Raw genomic sequence first — 20,002 nt, 5'->3', positions numbered from 1 at the left:
CTTTCTAGCCCAAGTTTCCTGACTGGCCGTCTCAATACCCCCATTCAGGCCCTCCCCTCCCTTCGTTTCGACCGCGACCTCCTCCGAATCCACAGGCCGGCGGCGACCTCCTCTTCCTCCGCCCCTTCCCCCGGCGACCCTAACCTCCCCGGTAAGCGCCTTCACCCCCTGCTCTCACATCCATCTACTGCTTTCTAGCACGCGTGCATCCTTACGTTACTCCCGAATCCGCTGTCACCACAGCCTCACCGATGCAAGCCGCCGCGAGATCGGTCGCCGCGGCACGCCGCCTCGCGCCCCGCAGCCGGCGCCCCCTCCCCCTCCCCCGCTTCTCCACCGCCTCGCCCTGCGATCCGCCCCCAGATCCGGGCCCAGACGTCGACCCAGGGCTCGTGAGCACGCTCAGCCGCGTGCTCAGCGACTTCCGTGGCCCGCGCCACGACCTCCCCGCCGCGCTCCGCGGCTTCGCGCCGCGCATCACCCCCGACGCGGCGGCCGCGGTGCTGCGCCGGTGCCGCCACCTTCCCGCGCCATCGCTCCGGTTCTTCCTCTTTGCCGCGGGGCTGCCCGGGTTCTTTCACCTGCCGGATTCGCTCCTCATCCTGGCCAATTCGCTCGCTGGTGCACGGCTCTTCCCATTGCTGCGCTCGCTGCTGTCTGACCTCCCACCGGCCGCGCTCTCGCGGGGCCTCTTCCCGCGGCTGTTCCGTGCGTACTCACGGGCGCTTCTCCCGGATGACGCGATCCGGGCGTTCTCTTCCATGGCGGGGTTCGGCTTCCACCCAACGCTGGCCGATTTCCACTCGCTGCTATTCGCCTTGTGCCATAATGGCCTTGTAAATCATGCTGAGCTCTTCTTCAGAGAGCCGGGGACTCATTTCGATGTCTCAGCCAAGACCTACACCATTCTGATCTCTGGGTGGGCTGTTGTGGAAAAGCCAGAAAATGCGCAAAAGTTATTTGATGAAATGGTTGAGAGAGGTGTTGAGCCTGATGTGCCTGCCTACAATGCGTTGATTGATGCCTTATGCCGCGGAGGTGATATTGCACGTGCACAGGAACATCTGAAAGATATGCAACAGAGCCGAGGACTTCTTCCAGATGCTGCCACTTATGGTCCATTCCTTCGTGCTGCCTGTGCATCCAAGGATGCTCGGGACGCTCTTCGTGTGCTAGATAGGATGCTCATGCATGATCTCACACCAAATGTATTCACATATAATGCTATAATTCGGTTATTGTGTGAACTGGGAGAGATTGAGGAGGCTTATAATATCCTTGGTGAGGTCATCACGCGAGGGGAAAAGCCTGATGTTTGGACCTACAACACACTGCTTAATGCACATTGTAAGAAGAATGAGGTGAACAAGGCTTTGAGGCTTATTGCAAGAATGGATAAAGGCTTGTGTGTGCCAGACCGTCATTCTTACAACATGTTGCTAAAAATGTTGATTGGTGTAGGAAGGATTGATAAAGCTGTCGAGGTTTGGGATGGGATGGAAATGCGTGGCTTTCACCCAGGCGCAGCAACTTATGCTGTCATGATCCATGGGTTATCTTGCAAGAAGGGAAGATTAGAGGAAGCCTGCAGCTATTTTGTGATGATGGTGGATGAAGGTATCCCACCCTACCAGGCTACTTGTGAGGTCTTGAGGGATAGGCTGACAAGGCATGGCCTGAGGGACCAACTTGAGGTCCTCATTGATAGGATGAGGCGGAGCACTTCCTGCACGATACAGGAAATGGCAAGTATCATGCGCAGTAGTAAGAGGGCTGATGAAACTAGAAGCGTGAGCAGTGACCAAGAACTCCCAGGGCATGATCTTGATGAGAATGAATGGAGGGGCAAATGGAAACTAGGAGACTAAAGAGTGATTCATAAAGCTTGCCTACAAGCCTTCAATGGTGTACTATTTTCTTGTTTGTCTCCCTATTGTACAACAGTACAACTTTAAGGTAGTAAAATGTCCAGTCTACGTCATATGGAAGTTGTACTAATACAATAGACTTTCCATTGTACTAATACAATAGACTAAGTAGAGTGGTTAGTTAAGGAAAATAGGATAGGATGCTCAATTTTTGGTCAAGCAATTGATGATGGAGTTCTTAGTGTACCTATCTTTTCCTTGTTACCTTTTCGCATGTGTACTTCTCCTTGAGAATTAGGCTGCTATGAATAAATTCCAACATTAAAACTGTTTCTCATTTGTTGATATGAACTAATATTCCACTCTAGCTTTTACCTTTTCATACTATCATACGTACCTCTGTCAAGATACTTCAAATAATTCTTTCAGCATGCCTTTATTGGCATCGAATGTAATACCTTGCTAATCTATACTATTAAAGTAGAGTTTGTTGGTTCCGTTTCCATCGCTTCCACCCCTCCCATCGATACATGCCCCCCCCTCCCATCGATTTTTTTCGAAACCATGCGATAACCCTAATTATTATTTTCCAAACCGACCCCACATCCTCATTTCTGGGGAAAGAAATCCCCTAGTTGTATGTACACAATATCAATCACATAATTTCTTTCCTTACCTTTGCCTATGGATTCCCTTCCCACAACATATCTCAATCTCAACCCAATTAAAATTTTCCTATGTTGAACCAATAGAATAAAGTTGACCCCGTTGCAACGCATGGGTATTGAGCTAGTACTATTTAAAACTCTGCTATCTCACCCATTATGAGTTAATATGCTGACGCATTAGTCATTTAATTTCACTATATGTGGTTCGTCTGTATAGTATCATTAGTATTAACTCATGTGCTGAACCTGTTTTTCCAGGCTAATATGGATTCAGAGCCCTCATCGCAGAACCCAACAGACATGACAGCATTTGTAAGTACTGATGTTATACACTTGTAGCATCATAGCATTGTAGGCACACCGTTCACATTAATAATATTTCACCTGTCTTGTGGTAGAATAATTGGCTTAACATAAGACCTAAACTATCTTTGATGACGTTGTGTATTCTTTATGCATCAAATTGGATTGTTTGCTTATTCTAGCAGTACTGAAAGTAGTTGCTATTTTAACTAGTAAGCTGAAAAACATCGGCGTAGCATTGTTGTAGTAGATGGTGAGGTTAACATTCAAGTTATGTAGTTGTTTCCAACTGCTGAAGAAATCCTATTTTGCCTTTGAGGAACCAGAGGTGGATCCCTTTGTTTAGCAGTAATTAATAATTTTAACTTTGTACTGATGTTATGCTTTCTATTTCAGGTGCAAAACCTCCTCGGTCAGATGGTGAGTCCCTTTGAATATGTTTTTGTTAATATATGCACTTGAATCTTTACAAACACTTTACACTCATTAACCTGATGATGGATTTCAGCAAACAAGGTTTGAGTCTATGTCCCAGAACATCGTGTCAAAGAATATCCTTATTTGCGGAATATCATTTCTTTCTACTACAATCATTTTTTTCATGGCCACATTGGATCAGTATCTTATGCCATCACACAGTTTATATTCTAGTATATCTGATGTCAGGTTATTATGATGCCATATGCATTTATGATGCTGATATATATATAAAACATTTGTATTCTACAATGTTATGCGCTTCTTTACTAGTTCGTGTTTGGAAACTTGTAACGTTTATCAACTTTTTAATATTAACAGAAACACACCAAATATACATGCATGTATGATGTATCAATATATCACACACCAGTAAACATGGAAATTGGAAACATATTGTCGTTTTCAGAAATCTATATGCTGCTGTTACAGTGCTCACCAACAAAACTAGAAGCGGTATACTCCAGTTTGGCATGCCTTAGGTCTGATTTTGTTTGTAAGATTGCAACCTTTTGTCTGATTGCTCAGCCATTCCTGTGCGTAGCGCAACGTTATAGTCCGTACTTCATAAGTTGATAATGTACCAAGGTTCTTCATACATCTGTGCTAGGCTAGCGACAATATTTTCACAAGCATAAAAATAATAATCGAAGTACCTATTTCTATCATATTGACATCAGAAACAACTCTTTTTTTTTTCTGCAAAATTTATCCCAGTTTGAGTGCATCAAATTTGAGCCAAGTTGATTGTTGCATGAGTTGTACACATGCTTGTGGGCTGCCATATTCTTTTTTTCTTTAACTACATTGCACTAGATGAAATGGGAACCAAGATCGACGAGCTGGAGCAGAGCGTCAACGATCTCAAAGCTGAGATGGGCACCACCGACGTACCTGTCAAGAAGCCCGACGAGGCAAAGCCTGCCGAATCCGCGTAACTCAGATGTAGGCATATGAGATTTGGTTGTAAAGACTTGGTGGCTATCTGACAGAAGTTTCGGCATTCATGTGTATCTGATGATGTTTTCCCATGGACCATAGCTCTTGTACTACCGAGTGTGCTACCTATTGCTGTCACTGGAGCTTCAGGTCTCCAGACTTCCAGAGCCCAGACACCATTATCAGTTGATAGGTTGTTTCCCTATGATCATTCTCGTACTGTTGGTTTGTCTGTTCATAGCTGTTGCTGCAATAGCCAGACGATGTTTCGACCGCTATGCAATTTTTATGTGACACACTCTCTTTAGGAGTGAGCGCGTTAATTCAGTGTTCCTTGGTTTGTTTTCGATCCTACCGAACAGGATAATTTTCCCTCGGATGGCTGCAAAGCGTGGCAATTCTTGCCTGATTCACTGATTCTGTTGGACGGTGCCAGAACCCATTTGGCATGCAAGCATGTTTCATCACGTGACAGTACATCTACAAGGGTCACATTTTTCTGTGTCACGCCACGAGTCTGAGCGCCGCCCTTGCGTACTGAACCCTTCCCTGCATCCGACCAACTCCGGCCAGTACGCCCGACGGCACGAGCACGCGCTCCACCGGCCGCATGACACGACGAACTCGCGTCGCGTCGCCCTTCCCGTCTCCCACCGGCCGTCACCACCACTACGGCGCCAACCCCCAAAGGCCAAAGCGCCCGGCCAGGAGGCAAAAGACGAGCCAACGCAACTGACGACTCGCCGACACCTGGGCCCCAATTGCCACCTCCGCTTCGCCGCCTCCACCAACCCCGCCTCCTTCAAAATTTTTATTCCCGAGAAATAAAACACCCTCGACGTCCCACCTCGCCGCCTCCGCCCAACGAACACGACGACCTCCCCCACGCCCCGCTTCCGCCTCCGCCGCCGCCACGATACAATAAGACCCGGCCTCGGCGCCTCCGCCCCCCGCCAACCTCTCAGAATGGCCCACCAGCTCCTCCTCCCCTCCAAGCCCCTCCTGCCCGCCGCCACCCCGCGCCGCGGCTGGGGCCGCCCCGTCGTCTCCGTCCGCGCGGCGGTCTCCGCGTCCGCGGCTACCTCCTCGAAGGCCGTCGGGGCCGAGGCCGTGCGGTCGATCCGCGCGCGCCAGATCGTGGACAGCCGCGGCAACCCCACCGTCGAGGTCGACCTCGTCGCCGGCGACGGCAGCCTCCACCGCTCCGCCGTCCCCAGCGGGGCCTCCACGGGGATCTACGAGGCCCTCGAGCTCCGCGACGGGGACAAGTCGGTCTACGGAGGGAAGGGCGTGCTCACCGCCGTTCGCAACATCAACGAGGTCATCGCGCCCAAGCTCGTCGGCGTCGACGTCAGGTGAGCATCGGTTAAGACTTCAGAAACAAAATCTCAAGATAGTCTCGGAAAAATGCTGGATCCGATCACCCTTGGCTCCGGTAGTCATTTAATAATATAAGATGTTATTACAATTTACAACCAGTATACACGGGTAGTATTTGTTTGTTTGAGTAATGTGGCTATGGTAGTTGGGCGGGGAAACATGGTGTTGTGCACTTGCTGTAGATTCATCATCTTCTGGCCGTGGTGATAACTATTGATTTTCAACTAGATGTACAATGTACTGAGATTGATGTGATCGGGTGTTTGTCCACGTTTAGTGAGAATCGGGTTGCTCATTAGTGTTTCATACTGGTGGAGTAGCGTTTAGGTAATGAAAAAACTTATGGCAGTTGCTTCTGGGCTTTGTATGCATACTCTGTGAACTTTAAACATCTGACTGTTGTTCATGTTTATTTATGAGCTTGCTATTCTTGCTATGCTAGTTATGATATTTGGTTCAAATCCTGCTGCTGTTGCCACTGACCAACCGTCTTATCCTAAACTTCATGTTTGCTCTTTTTAGTACTTCCTCTGTTCCCTTCTATAAGACGTTTAGACAATTCAGACATAGCACAAAACAGTTCAATGTCAGGTGTCCAAAACGTCTTATATAAAAAAGAACGGAGGGAGTACTTTAGTAAGTGATAGTGATCCTTCTATGAACAGCGACAAGGGAGGGGAGGGCTCTACTGAATATTCATGTTAGGTCCCCAAAAGGAAAAAGGAAATATGTATGTTAATATAAAATGCGTACAAAATGGTAAAATCCTGTACAAATAAAACTGTCAAAAGTAGACAGCTTACTTAGGTCCTGGGAGAACGAAAGAGATATATATATAAATTCAAACCTCCAAGAGACAAGATCCATGCTTCTTAAAACAAGGTAGTACTGAAAACTAGTTATATCCTTGCAACCAGTTGTTTAGAATGGCCATCAGTTTCTGTGAAGCTCTCTTTAAGCTAGTTGATATCCATAATGATGTTGGCCTTTGCTAGCATATCAATTTGGTGGCTTCTTAGATTTGTACTGATCTAGCTGTGATCACTGAAGTTTCCACTATGGAACACTTCTTCCTAAATGTGAAGTGTAGTTTGTAAGTACTGCTGGACAGGGTGTATCTTTTATGTGTCCATGATGATGATAATCATGCAAGAGTAATCGCGCACTTGGTCACATAAACTCTAACTGTTTTTCTGGTTGTGGCGATGTGGCAGTAGGCTCGGCATGATGATGAATTGGTGATCAATATGCAAGGAAATCAAATGGATTGAGCTCTTTCTCAAGAAGAATCTACTTTTTTCTAATTGGTTGTAGTAGCCACTGCATGGTTACAGTTGTACTGCCTGCCATGTCCCATGTTAGCTAAACTTTTGCATTTGCTTTCCTGATTAGTATGGATTTGTAGTGGGACTGGTAAACTTCTAGCTTCAGCAATCTCAGTGCACTTTTCTAATGGATGGCATGGTAGTTCTCAACTTTGTCTCATTTAGAATTTTTGTTGGGATACTAATTGTACAATATGTGGAGCATGGCTCATCTGAAGGGACAGAAGAACTATGGTAGGCACATTAAGTGCATATTACAAAATTACTAACATCTAGTTCTAGTGCTGAACACTGAAGATTTTTGGATATACCTAACCACAGTTTCTGTCTGGCTTGATTCCCTAAATCTGCGAAGGATGAAATTACATGGATTACTTGGAATCATGCAGTACAGAACGGGGGAGGGAACCATGTGATTCCACCACTTCCAAAGTGATAAAACCTTATTAGGGTTGAAAGGCATGCCAACTAACATAAAATGTGCTATTACCTTTGTTAGCTTGCATCCAAATAGCTGAGGTCCTGTCAATTTACTCTTATCATTCGTTCTCTGTGCTTGACATCTAATTGTAATGCAAACTCCATTTGTCATTTTGTCAGGAACCAGAAAGATGTTGATGCGATCATGCTTGACATCGATGGAACCGAAAACAAATCACAGTTGGGTGCCAATGCTATTCTTGGAGTCTCTTTAAGCGTATGCAGGGCTGGCGCTTCTGCAAAAGGAGTTCCTCTATATAAACATATTCAGGAGCTGTCAGGCACCAAGGAGCTTGTCATGCCTGTCCCAGCTTTCAATGTAATAAACGGAGGTAGCCATGCTGGTAATAATCTGGCTATGCAGGAATTCATGCTTTTACCTGTGGGGGCAACTTCATTTGCCGAGGCTCTTCGTATGGGCAGTGAAGGTAATTTATTGTATTTTCTTCACCTACACTGTTTTACCTCTTGGTGCATTTCATCTTGGTTGTGACTTGTAAATTATTACGATTACCCAGCAAAGCATTTATTTGGGGGCTGTTTCTTCTAGACTTCTGTTCAGTTTTTTGTGTGTGCCTGTTCCATCTTTAATCCTCACTGGGAGTTGTCTGCTTCGCTCGTCCACTTTACAGTTTACCATGTTCTTAAGGGCATCATTAAGGCGAAATACGGTCAAGATGCATGCAATGTTGGAGATGAAGGTGGTTTTGCTCCTAACGTTCAAGACAACAGGGAGGGCCTTGTTTTGCTTATGGATGCCATTGAGAAGGCTGGCTACACTGGAAAGGCGTGTTGCCATTTTTCTTATTTTTCTGGTCACCTTCTCGATCACTCCTTCCTCTTTCAATTTATAAAACTGAGAAAAACATCATGTTGCAGATTAAAATCGGAATGGATGTTGCAGCATCAGAATTCCTTATGAAGGATGGAAGCTATGATTTGAACTTTAAGAACCAGCCTAATAATGGAGCTCATGTTCTTTCGGCCCAGTCTCTCTGTGACCTGTACAAAGAATTTGTGAAGGATTTCCCTATTGTATCAATCGAGGATCCTTTTGATCAAGATGATTGGAGCTCATGGGCTTCGTTGCAATCCTCAGTTGATATCCAAATTGTCGGGGATGATTTGCTTGTCACAAACCCAAAACGTATAGTGGAAGCTATTGACAAGAAGGCCTGCAATGCTCTGTTGCTTAAGGTAAACCTTTACTGTATATTTCAGGCATGCTCTTCTACAATGGACCAGCGGTATTCATTCCTTGTACTTCCTCTGTTCCTAAATATAAGTCCTTTTAGAGGTTTCACTAAAAGACTACATACGGATGTATATAGACATACTTTAGAGTATAGATTCACTCATTTTGCTTCGTATGTACCCCTCTAGTGAAACCTCTATAAAGACTTATATTTAGGAACGGAGGGAGTATTTGCTAAACATAGCTGATATAGATTGTGGCAACCTTTCAGTGATATTTGCCACATACTCCCTCTGTCCCAAAATAAGTGTCGTTTGACTGGTACAAAATTTGTACTAGTTTAGTACTAAATCTGCGACACTTATTTTGGGACGGAGGGAGAACATGTTAATTACTACTCCCTCCGTAAAGAAATATAAGGGCGTTTAGATCACTAAAATAGTGATCTGAATGCTCTTATAGTTCGTTACAGAGGGAGTACATAGTTTCTTTGTTGTTATAATAACCAACAATGACTTGGGAGTTGTAATATAAACCAGTGCCTGCAACCAAATTTCCAGCTCCCTTCTACACCCTCTGTTCCAAAATATAAGCCCTTTTAGAGATTTCAGTACGGACTACATAAGGAGCAAAATGAGTGAATCTGCACTCTAAAATATGTCTATATATACATTCGTATGTAGTCCGTGTTGAAATCTCTAAAAGGGTTTATATTTCGAAACGGAGGGAGTAATACTGAACACTAGTAAGCCGTGATAAGCCTTGTGCTGCTGAAGAGAAACATGGGTCATTCAATTTCGTGTGTCTTTTCAGGTTAATCAGATCGGCACGGTCACAGAATCAATCCAAGCTGCTCTGGATTCAAAAGCTGCTGGTTGGGGCGTGATGGTCAGCCACAGGAGTGGTGAAACAGAAGACAATTTCATCGCGGATCTAGCCGTTGGTTTAGCGAGTGGACAGGTAAGGGCCACCAGACATTGTAATCGTGGTACAGCAGTAGTTCTATCCGTGTTCATCAGGTGACATCTTATTGGTACGTTTCAGATCAAAACCGGAGCTCCGTGCAGAAGCGAGAGACTGGCCAAATACAACCAGGTGAATATGCTTGTTCCTGTCTGTCAAGTATTTACTGTCCGAACAGTAAATTTCCAACTGATTATGCTTTGGGTTGTAACATTACTACTTTGATTTAGTTTATTTTTTGTTTCCTCCCTAAATATGTTATTATTTGATGCAGCTTGTGCGGATTGAAGAGGAGCTCGGCAGCGTGCGGTACGCCGGCGAAGCGTTCAGGTCTCCATGAGAAACCAGAATTACAGACCGCTTTGACCAGAACGGTAAAAGTTTCGACAGCGGCGTCAGTGGTGTACTGTGTACGTCCGTCGATTAGAAATAAGGCACTGACCGTATAAATTCATGACATCTTCCCTCTTGTACGAGTGCCGCGGCGCACCCCAAATTTTGCAGCCTTTATTTTACCGCAGATGGACGGCATTATTATCTGCATTTGTACCTCGAGCTATTGTAACATTTTCCTTGACGAGCAACAGAGATGATTAGATTGGTTATTGCTTCTTGCCAGGGTTACAACATGCAGCTGGCAACATGGGGTACAGGACGCACGACTGTACTGCTACTACACAAGTTGAACGGAGCCCGCCCACAGTCTCTCAGATGACATGAACTGCGATGCAATGCTTACCCACCGCATTGAGGTAGAGACGCGAGCTTGAACAGGCGGACGTAGGGCGTGTCGACGGAGCCGATCCACAGCGACCCGTTACGCTCCACCACCTCGCTCACCGTGGCGTCGCCGAACCCGCGCAGCGCCTCGGCCACCGTGCCGTTGGTGGTGGCGCCCCCGTCGACGACGACCCTGACGGCGCTCATGGAGTTGGCCGTGGTCCCGCTCTCCGCCCACTGCTTGTCCCGGTTCATGCCCACCCAGTACCCGCCCCGGCCGCCTCCGTCGGGGCGCACGTTGTCCGGGTACCCCGGCAGGTCGGCGAGCACCTCCGTCGTCCCCGCCGCGGGCCCGCGCAGCCAGTGCCGGAGCAGCCTGCACGACGACGTCTCCGCCACGACGAGGTGCGTCCGGTCGGCGCTGACGGCGACGCCGTTGGGGAAGGCCAGGCCCGACCTGAGCACGGTGACGTTGCCCGTCCGCGGGTCGTACCTCATCAGCCGCCCCGTCGCGTCGCCGGTCAGCACCACCATCATGTACTCGCTGCAGCCACAAACAACACATCCATATGATTAGATTAGAGAGAAGCAGGAGCTGCATGCACCGCGGCTTCTGACCGGTTATCAATGCGCGTGAATCCATTATCGTCAAGCTCATCTAGTACTGCTCCTCCACGTGAGGGCTGGCTACTACTGTGGCGATCTTCTGCCTCTTCCCCGACAGGGCTTTAACCCCGCTGAGCAGCTTGGTAGCAGCCGTAGAGCAGTACTGGTAGTACTAGCAGCAGCAGGAGTATTTACGTTGCTGCTGTCTGGTGGCGTGATCTCGATCAGTCGAGACCGACGAGCAGTATTTTTTATTTTATTTTTTTGCGGTTTGACGAGCAGTACTAATTAACCCTACCACCTCCCTCAAATTCAGGGGACATTGCAGTATGGCACAGGTTTATAATCTGTATTTTCTCTGTCGCTTTCAAGAACTAACTAGTGCTGCTAAAAGAATGTTGTGCGTGTGGATGCGGTGGTATTAATAGGGGCTACCGAGCGTGGTGTTGCTTCTGCCAGAGCGGTGGATATGCTCGTCAAGTCGTCATGTTAGATTGGGGATAGCTATGAATTAATGTCCACCATATATATGGAGAGTTGGAGTTTTGCCTAGACAGATGGACTGTCATGCTTCATCTTAGGGGTACTAATCCGTCAAGTGCAGGACGGGCGCGTAACAACTTTTGCTAGTGAGTTTTTCAAGCTTTGTCAGCAGTTGTTCCAAACGAATCGACCACGGTTTTATAGTAGTACTAGTTATAAGCTTAAGCCGCGGTTCTCCACTTGTTTTAAGCCATGGAATCGTCCGTGCCATCCAGTTCATACAAAGAAGAATGTATACCTGCTGGCTTTTCTCAGATATATAAAATCCAGTTTCACTTTACCCGTTCGGAATTAGCGTGCGAATTGTTCGAGGCTGTGTTGTCAACTCGATCATCACCAACATGCACTGTAGTATATCGAATTCGGTCACATGCTCGTTTTATTACGTACGTACCTCCGTGGGTAGACGGTGCTGCTGTCCGTGAAGTAGACGTCGCCGGTCTCCTGGTCGACGTCGACCCCGTTGAGGAAGTTGAAGGGCACGCCGCCGGTCTCCGTGGCAACCACCTCCGCTAGCCCGCCGCACCGCCCCACCCTCATCAGCCCAAGGTACGCGTCGGCGATGTACATGTCGCCGGACGCGTGGTGGAACTGCAGGCCCAGCGGCCGCCCGCACGCGCTCTCCGGCTCCACCAGCTTCTTCTTCGCCGCACACTCCGCCACCGTCCTGCAGGCAAGGCATGCACGCGCCCATCCATGGCGGGACGTACGTACGTGTTCGGTTAGCTCACGATCGTGCTGTGCCAAGGTTGTGCATGGTCCGCTGATCGATCGATCACTCACTTGTGCTTGTAGTTGTGGGCGAACTCGGTCCAGCCGTGGTGGCGGCGGTTGCCCCTCCACCGAAGGACGCGGCCGTTGGAAACGCCGGTGTACGGGCCGCCGCCGCGGTGGTCAAAGACGATGCTCTCCGGGCCGAACGCCGGCCGGCCCAGCCGCACCGGTATGACCCTCGAGCCGGCGTAGATAGACTTCATCTCCTGGGTGGCGGCCGCCATTGGAGGTAGCCATATGACAAGTGCGAGGGAGAGGAAGGACATGAGCAAGGTGGCAGAGCGACAATGCCTGGCCTCCGCCGTGTCCATTAATCTGAGAAGCAGCGGCATATGCCTTCTTATAGAAAGCTGTCAGGGCTTTCTCCAGCCTTCTGGTAGGCCGCAGGGCTGTAGTAATTGACAAGCAGGTGGATGCAGCGAGCTGCTTCCTGGTGTCTTATACCAATTTATATCAATGTGGATTATTCTTTCAAAAGAAGCTAATGTTTTATGTCAATGGCGAGGCAACTCCGATTTTAGTAGACGCTGTGTGTGATGGTGTGAATAGGTGCGTGTAATTTGTATGTGACACGACACCACGATCATGCACGTAATTTGTATGTGAAGCTTTCGTGTATTTTTGACTTAAATCACCTCATAGGTCCCATCACGTGTCAACTAAAGTAAACATGCATGCAAATCACCTCTCTCCTTTCTATCACAAAAGTACGGTATTGATACGGAGTAAACCCCCGATCTTTCACGAATTGGAAGGGGATTCCTCAAGAATACGAAGAACACGGAAAAGAATGAGGAGAAATCATAAGGGAAACATTTAAAAACAAGTACAATCACACATCCACTAGATTCACCACACACAAGATCCACAAGGGTATTTGAACAACAAAGAAAAAATAAGGTAGATGGTAGAGTTCGTCCCAAATCCCGTAGGGAGATGGGGCCTTGAATCCACATTAGGGGATCTTTCCTCTTAAGGGACCTTGGCATTCACTATGTGATCTTCTCACATGGAGGCATCTCCATGGAAGGAGGTAGTAGATGGGGCTATGCTGAACAAAAGATATGCATAAGCTTAGCTAACCCTAAAAAGAAGGTGGGGGTGGAGTTTATATAGTGCTAGACACGAAAGGGTAAGTGGGAGAGAGATACAAAGCCAAAGCCACGGTTGTGCACAGGGGGTTCCCGTCGTCCGGAGGACGTTGGTCGTCCGACGGCTCAGGAAGGTCCAGACGTCCGGAGCGTCTCGCACGTCTCACGATTCGGCCCGGTTGAGGTGGCGTCAAATTTTCGGGCGCGTCGGTCTTTCAGGTGCTATGGCGGGAGGACTTGGTCGGCACGAGACGTCGGTCGTTCGGACGAGTTTGGACATCCAGACGTTGGAACGGCTCGGACGTCCGACTGGGTTCGGTCGTCCGACCGCTGGAGCGTTCAGCTTCAACTCTTCTTATGCTATCTCCTCTTCCAGCTTCCCTCGCAGATGGTGTAGTCGTACGCAGGCGCTGGCACTCCTCCTCGTCATCCGTGAAGCTCCGACAATACCTATGCATGCACACGAGAGGAGTGCCAAGTAGTATACCATCCTCGAAGGGCACGTGTAAAGGAGAGGATTCACCTTTGTATGTTTGAAGTAGAAGTAGCATGTGTCACTTCGCAAAGGGACTCTTGCCATGGTGATGTCCGTGGGATGCTCCGTATCATCCCCTCCCCCTTAGGAAAGATCCGTCCTCGGATCAAAATCAAAATCACCATGGGAAGGAGATGGCATCATCGTGTAGAAGTGGACGATCACCAAGCACCCATCATCATCAAGCTCTAAATGGGCACTCTCCAATGTATCACCGTCTAGTAATTCCCGCGAAAGGAGCAAATACGACAAACACTTGGAAAAACAAATGTGGTTAGCTTTAGAGCAAGACCAAGCATTCAAGTAGTGAATCACCGAACAAGTGTTGTCATCATGCATATCATATGGTGTGACAAAGGATTGTGGCATGTCATGTAAGCATATAAATTGAACATACACGACGCAATCATGGAAACAAGTATGCAAGGGTGAGGTAGGGATGCATATGTATGTGGCAATATAACAAGCATCTACCTCATGGTCATAGCAAGCGTGCACAAAGCAATCAATAAAACGTCTATGCTACGCATAGGAATCGTTCACAACACCAAGTAAATGAAGTGTCTAAACACATTGTGCAATCCAAAGTGCAAGACAATCGAAGCATGATGTGCACAAGGTGTATTGAAGACAGTGAGGCACTCAACACAAAAGAAAGAGCAATTGGTCATCATGTGTGAGGCAATCAAGTCAAGCATGTAGTAAGCAATGTGGCATGGCAAATGTGTAGACTCGACATTGTTGCAACCAAGCATATGATGATAGCAAACAATCCACAAGTTGGATGCAACACACAAGGCATATATGTCATGAGTCATGGCAAGGTGGCAATTGTGAAGAAAAGCAAGATCACTAACATGTGTGCAAGTAAGTGGTCCAAGATGACCAATATATGACATGGTACAAGCAACACAAGTAGGATGAGCCACAATATCCATGCTCAACAAGGATGTCATCTCAAAAGTGTGACCTTGTGCGCCTGTCACAACACCGATGCGCAAACAAGTGAGAAACGCGTCGGTGTAGCATGTCTCGCTCTCAAGAGCTCGAATCGTCAACTCACATGAAGTGGAAGTTGACATGTAGTCGAAGCGTCCTACACATACACACAACAAAGGAAACAATATATGTGCATGGTAGACAAATACATCATCCATCATGATGGTTCTCTTCTCTTGCACATAACCGTTAGGAGCACAAGAACATGAATAATATGATGCAACAATGGCAATATTCATGGTACTAGGCATATGGTGCAAGGAAGGAACACACACGTGCTTCACATGAAAGATATCAAAAGCTCCAATAATATGAGAGAAAGCTATGGGGGCAATCTCGTGAAAAAGATGAATAGCATTGTTGCACTCAATACATGGCAAATCATCTAGCATGAAAGAGGCAACACATGGAGACATATGACCATAAGCAATATCAATCATGGGCAAAGCATGGCAATGGTTGTCATCAACCGCATGAAAAGAGCAATTATGAATCATTGGTGATGCAACATAGGCAAGCATATTGATCATGTCGTGCAAACTAGTAGTGTGAAGATGGAACATTAGGAAATCATGGCAATCATGTCATGTGAGCAAATAATTGGCATAGACAATGCACATGACATATCGCAAGCATGAAAACAAGATATGATCAATATATCATCATAGGCATGGGGCACAACACAAACATGGAAATAACAAGTAATATCTCCACCAAGCTTGCAAATACACATACAAATAAGAGAATCAAGTGTCATGTGAGATGCAAGGTATGGGTCACAAATGCATGGCAAGGGCATAGAAATGAGCATGTCATGCAAAGTGAACATGGTAATATGGGCATAAGATGTGTAATGGACAATAACCCATAACCATGTGAGAGCCATGTAGAAGGAATGCGCGAAGTATTTGCACAAAGAGGGTGGGTGGAGGGTAAGCACTTCATGGTGGCACACATCTTCCTTGCTCTCTAGAGCTCGTTTCGTCAAATCGTGCGCTTGCGATGTTGGTGATGAATCATGTGTATCTACACAACAAGGATACACACAAAACAAAGTGTGTGCATGGTAAATCTACACATCATCCATCATGATGTGTATGTGCATGTGAGAGTTAGCACTAGATAAGCAATGCTTAAGGAAATTTGAGGCATGGTATAGGAATAGGTCATCCATCATGCAATGATGGGTATTATGCTCAACATGAGTGGGACGCAAATTATAGAAAGTATGTGGCACAAGAATATGATGCATATCAATAGAAAACATATCGTGCACACAATTATGGGGATCATACAATGGATCAGATGTATCAAAATCTCCTAACAGGTATGAGGGGACTATGGGGGTCTCCTCATGTGTAATAGCGGAAGCATAATTCGGAGAATATGGACAACATCCAAAACAATGCACATCCAAAGCATGGTATATGTGAACAATTGAGCAAATGATTAAAGGGAGCATGACAATATCATCACAAGAAAAACAAATGCCAATAACCACGGGCTTGTCATCTATGCCAAACGTGCAAATTGGGTTTATTTTAATGGCATATGCATAGTTACTACGATGAGATTATAAAGATGCAATATGTTTGATCTCATGCATAGCATATGACAAGTCAAGCGGATTGTCAAACATGATGTGTTCTAAAGAGTTCTCACAAGATTTCCTATGTAACATGGCATCACAACTAATAGACTCCACATGATAATCATCAAACTCATCATAAATGGGTAATTCATCACATGTGAAATTCGCATAATCACGAAGCATGGCAATAGGTGGATCATCATCATGCAAGCAAACAATGTACACTAGTGGGACAAGAGCATCACCTTCACCTATATTACCATTTTCAATCCACTCATGTGGTGTAGGTGAGGTGGCATAGACCAAATCGTGTTCATCTTCATCATGATGGAACCACGTGGGGGGTGCATCATATTCCACCATGTCCATCTTCTTATCCAAAGGAGGGACAAAGTAATTGATCGACGTGGGGGGTGCATCATGATGGAACCACGTGGGGGGTGCATCATATTCCACCATGTGCACCGTCTTATCCGGGGCAGACGACGTCGACGACACCCATCTCCTTGGCCTCGGGCGCGCGGAGCTTCACAGCCGGAGAGGAAGAGAGGAGATGGGCGAGGATGGAGCTTCGCAGCCGGAGCATGGCGGCGGCGCCGGCGGCGAGGGAGACGGAGGAGAGAGTGGTGAGGGTTTGCGTTGGTGCAGCGTCTGGTCTCCTTTTTCGCGGTCGCCGTGGAGCACAGAGATACTTTTTTTTTGCAAAACTACTAATGGCACACCACCTACAAATGCGCCATTAGTAACCGTGGTTACAAATGGCGCACCAGCTGGTGGTGCACCATTAGTAGTTTTGCAAAAAATAAAATAAAATAAAAATTATAGTAGTGGCGCATTGGGTGAGTGGTGCGCCATTACTAGTTAAACTAGTAATGGCGCACTCTGCCCCGGTGCACCACTAGTACTTTTGGGAAAAAAAGTTTGTTAGTAGTGGCGCACCATGTGTGTGGTGCGCCATTAGTGTCCATCACACTAATGGCGCACCTGCACATGGTGCGCCACTACTATATAGTAGTGGTGCACCACTTGTCTGGTGCGCCATTAGTGTCTATATTATATATAGCCCTTTTCCTAGTAGTGTGAGGATCGGCGCGTCATCATGTATGTGACCTAGCACCAAATGAGAAGACACAATAGAGGTAGAGGTTAAGTTGTTAGAAATCAAAATGTCCTCACATGCCGGATCAACTACTTCACTTGCTCTATGTGGTGGTGGCTCACACACTCCCTCTAAGTGGTTTCACTCATACTCACATATGGTGAAGTGACTCGTCTCACTCAAGTGGTGGTGGTTGTGGCTCTCCTCACATGAGAATTGGGGAAACTCATCATATATGGGGCTAGTGGTGAAGACACTCTCACTCTCAATATGGCGGCAAAAGTTTCTCAACTCATCTCCAAACGCCGCTGTGTTTGAAGGGAAAATCCCATGCTCAACCATGTCATCACCGTCACCAATAAGGATCACCGTCACCAATAAGGAGAGGACGGCTAGGTTGACAGCTAAACGGGAATTCTTAGTAAAAGCTCTTGCACCCGGTTTTTACCGTAATCATGATGAAGATCTTAAAATTGTTGGAACTTCTCCTATTAAATATTTATTTACTATTCTTAAAATATATGATAAAGGGACTGGAGATGAGTCAACTTTAGCTACAAGGTGTCCAGTTTGTTCAGAGGTTGATGATCTTAATGATAAAAATGAAAAAAATGGGTTTGGAGAGGTCAAAACTTTAACTAGTGATGTGCCCGTTATCTTGTATTACAAGGACTTTAATTATGAGACTTTTTATTTAGTAGAATGTATTTCCTTGCTGCAATCCATTATTAGCTCTCCCAATTCCTATGAACAAAACAAAGCTTTTACTAAACATACAATAGAAGCAATGATAAAAGGTTAGATGAGAAACTTGAGCTAGAATTTCTATACCTAGAGAGTTGCATGATTAATGGTAACCTACTATTAAAATAAAGCTTAAAAATATGAATGTAATTCTTTGTGTGACCTTGGTTCTAGTGTTTCAACTATACCTAAATCTCTTTGTGACGTGCTTGGTCTCACCGATATACAAGATTGTTCCCTTAACTTGCATCTTGCGGATCCTACCATTAAGAAACCTTTGGGTAGAATACATGATGTGCTTATTATTTCTAATAGAAATTATGTTCCTGTATATTTCATTTTCTTGATATTGAATGCAATCCGTCTTGTCCAATTATACTTGGAAGACCTTTCTTACGAACTATAGGTGCTATTATTGATATGAAAGAGGGAAACATAGGATTCCAATTACCATTAAGGAAAGGCATGGAACACTTCCATAGGAATATAATTAAATCACATTATGAATCTATCACGAGGGCTACTTATGGACTGAATGTCAAATAAGATCTCACTTGAAACAATGCATTATGCCTAGCTAGGGGCATAAAACGATAGCGCTTCTTGTGAGGCAACCCAATAGTTATCTTATTTTTCTTGTTCTACTTTATGTTTGTGTAAGTCAACATGATTCTTTGTACTGTAATGGTTGTGTTTTAATGTTTAAATTAGTTTTTGTGCCAAGTAAAACCTTTATGATGATTGGAATGATAAGTAGAATTGATACGGTGCAAAGACATAAACTTCTACGTCGAGTGTAAAATTTCTCTGATTTTACCGGAACATATTTTTGATCTAATTTTTTTACACAGTGTTGGTATAAAAATTCCTAAGGTTTTAATAATTTTTAAGAATTTTCAGAGTTATATAAGTATGGCTTAAGTTCTGATCACTATAGACTATTCTGTTTTAGACAGATTCTGTTTTTACTTGCATAGTTTGCTTGTTTTGGTGATGTTAGGGATTATATGGGGGGGGGTATAAGTCATGCAGAAGTTATAATACATTACCTTATGCAATAAAAAATATTAATAAATTTATAACAATACCTAAAGTTTATGGTTTGCCTATTGTACTAACGGATCTCACGAGTTTTGTGTTGAGTTTTGTGTGCTGAAGTTTTCAAGTCTTGGGTGTTATCACGATGGGTGAAGGAATAAGGAGAGGCAAAGAGCCTAAGCTTGGGGATACCCAAGGCAACCCAAGGTAAATTCTAGTAAGACTCAGGTGTCTAAGCTTGGGGATGCCCCGGAAGGCATCCCCTATTTCGTCGCAATCCATTGGTATGTCACTTGGAGCTACATTTTTATTCATCACATGATATGAGTTTTGCTTGGAGCGTCGTGTATTATAGTTTTATTTTGCTTTAGTTTTACACAAACATTTCTTTCTGGACACACGCACTTGAGAGGTACACATGTTCACCATTACTTGTTAGAATACTCTATGTGCTTCACTTGTATCTTTTGAGATAAGCAGTTGCTCTAGTGCTTCACTTATATATTTTATAGCACGGTCATGTATAGATTTTACATAAATAATTGAACTCGTGTCCTTCACTTAAATTTGTTTGAGATTTTGATAAATAGTGATGGTAATTTGCATGGGTTATAAGACTAGTCCAAAAATAATAGATATTCAAGGAGTGCATAATCAAAACCTT

General features: G+C 45.5%; 3 protein-coding genes across 5 annotated transcripts; 2 read left to right on the top strand and 1 right to left on the bottom strand.

Moving 5' to 3' along the window:
- The first annotated feature begins 32 nt into the window (after window positions 1–32).
- On the top strand, window positions 33–4,460 carry LOC123395556 (heat shock factor-binding protein-like). Of its 3 annotated transcripts, none has more exons than XM_045090569.1 (5): window positions 33–151; window positions 2,795–2,848; window positions 3,236–3,259; window positions 3,348–3,390; window positions 4,130–4,460. In XM_045090569.1, the coding sequence occupies exons 2-5, from the start codon at window positions 2,801–2,803 to the stop codon at window positions 4,252–4,254; spliced, it is 240 nt and encodes a 79-aa protein (XP_044946504.1). In that variant the 5' UTR covers window positions 33–151; window positions 2,795–2,800; the 3' UTR covers window positions 4,255–4,460. The 3 variants fall into 3 exon arrangements, with proteins under 3 accessions (XP_044946504.1, XP_044946505.1, XP_044946503.1); XM_045090570.1 differs by lacking the exon at window positions 33–151 and adding an exon at window positions 237–1,361; XM_045090568.1 differs by lacking the exon at window positions 33–151 and adding an exon at window positions 1,826–1,956.
- Window positions 4,461–5,080: 620 nt separating this feature from the next.
- Window positions 5,081–10,203, top strand: LOC123395557 (enolase 1, chloroplastic). The gene is made up of 7 exons (XM_045090571.1): window positions 5,081–5,610; window positions 7,561–7,868; window positions 8,073–8,227; window positions 8,320–8,637; window positions 9,449–9,595; window positions 9,680–9,730; window positions 9,873–10,203. Exons 1-7 carry the CDS (start codon window positions 5,222–5,224, stop codon window positions 9,936–9,938), a joined length of 1,434 nt encoding a protein of 477 aa, XP_044946506.1. The 5' UTR covers window positions 5,081–5,221; the 3' UTR covers window positions 9,939–10,203.
- On the bottom strand, window positions 10,172–12,638 carry LOC123395558 (protein STRICTOSIDINE SYNTHASE-LIKE 10-like). Its single transcript, XM_045090572.1, has 3 exons — window positions 12,251–12,638; window positions 11,862–12,134; window positions 10,172–10,862 (listed from the first exon to the last, which is right to left on the bottom strand). The coding sequence occupies exons 1-3, from the start codon at window positions 12,571–12,573 to the stop codon at window positions 10,334–10,336; spliced, it is 1,125 nt and encodes a 374-aa protein (XP_044946507.1). The 5' UTR covers window positions 12,574–12,638; the 3' UTR covers window positions 10,172–10,333.
- Between the last annotated feature and the right edge of the window lie 7,364 nt (window positions 12,639–20,002).

The sequence above is a fragment of the Hordeum vulgare genome, chromosome 5H (genome assembly GCF_904849725.1).
Source record: "Hordeum vulgare subsp. vulgare chromosome 5H, MorexV3_pseudomolecules_assembly, whole genome shotgun sequence".
NCBI classification, from domain to species: Eukaryota; Viridiplantae; Streptophyta; class Magnoliopsida; order Poales; family Poaceae; genus Hordeum; species Hordeum vulgare.
This window is presented reverse-complemented; position numbering and strand designations above follow the sequence as displayed.

Coding starts and splice junctions, on each gene's coding strand:
- LOC123395558 (XM_045090572.1), bottom strand. CDS start 12,573: ATGCCGCTGCTTCTCAGATTAATGGACACGGCGGAGGCCAGGCATTGT. Junction 12,135..12,250: donor GCCCACAACTACAAGCACAA/GTGAGTGATCGA, acceptor CCTTGCCTGCAG/GACGGTGGCGGAGTGTGCGG. Junction 10,863..11,861: donor AGCACCGTCTACCCACGGAG/GTACGTACGTAA, acceptor TTGTGGCTGCAG/CGAGTACATGATGGTGGTGC.
- LOC123395557 (XM_045090571.1), top strand. CDS start 5,222: ATGGCCCACCAGCTCCTCCTCCCCTCCAAGCCCCTCCTGCCCGCCGCC. Junction 8,228..8,319: donor AGGCTGGCTACACTGGAAAG/GCGTGTTGCCAT, acceptor ATCATGTTGCAG/ATTAAAATCGGAATGGATGT. Junction 8,638..9,448: donor GCAATGCTCTGTTGCTTAAG/GTAAACCTTTAC, acceptor GTGTCTTTTCAG/GTTAATCAGATCGGCACGGT.
- LOC123395556 (XM_045090570.1), top strand. CDS start 252: ATGCAAGCCGCCGCGAGATCGGTCGCCGCGGCACGCCGCCTCGCGCCC. Junction 1,362..2,794: donor CACATTGTAAGAAGAATGAG/GTGAACAAGGCT, acceptor CTGTTTTTCCAG/GCTAATATGGATTCAGAGCC. Junction 2,849..3,235: donor CAACAGACATGACAGCATTT/GTAAGTACTGAT, acceptor TTTCTATTTCAG/GTGCAAAACCTCCTCGGTCA.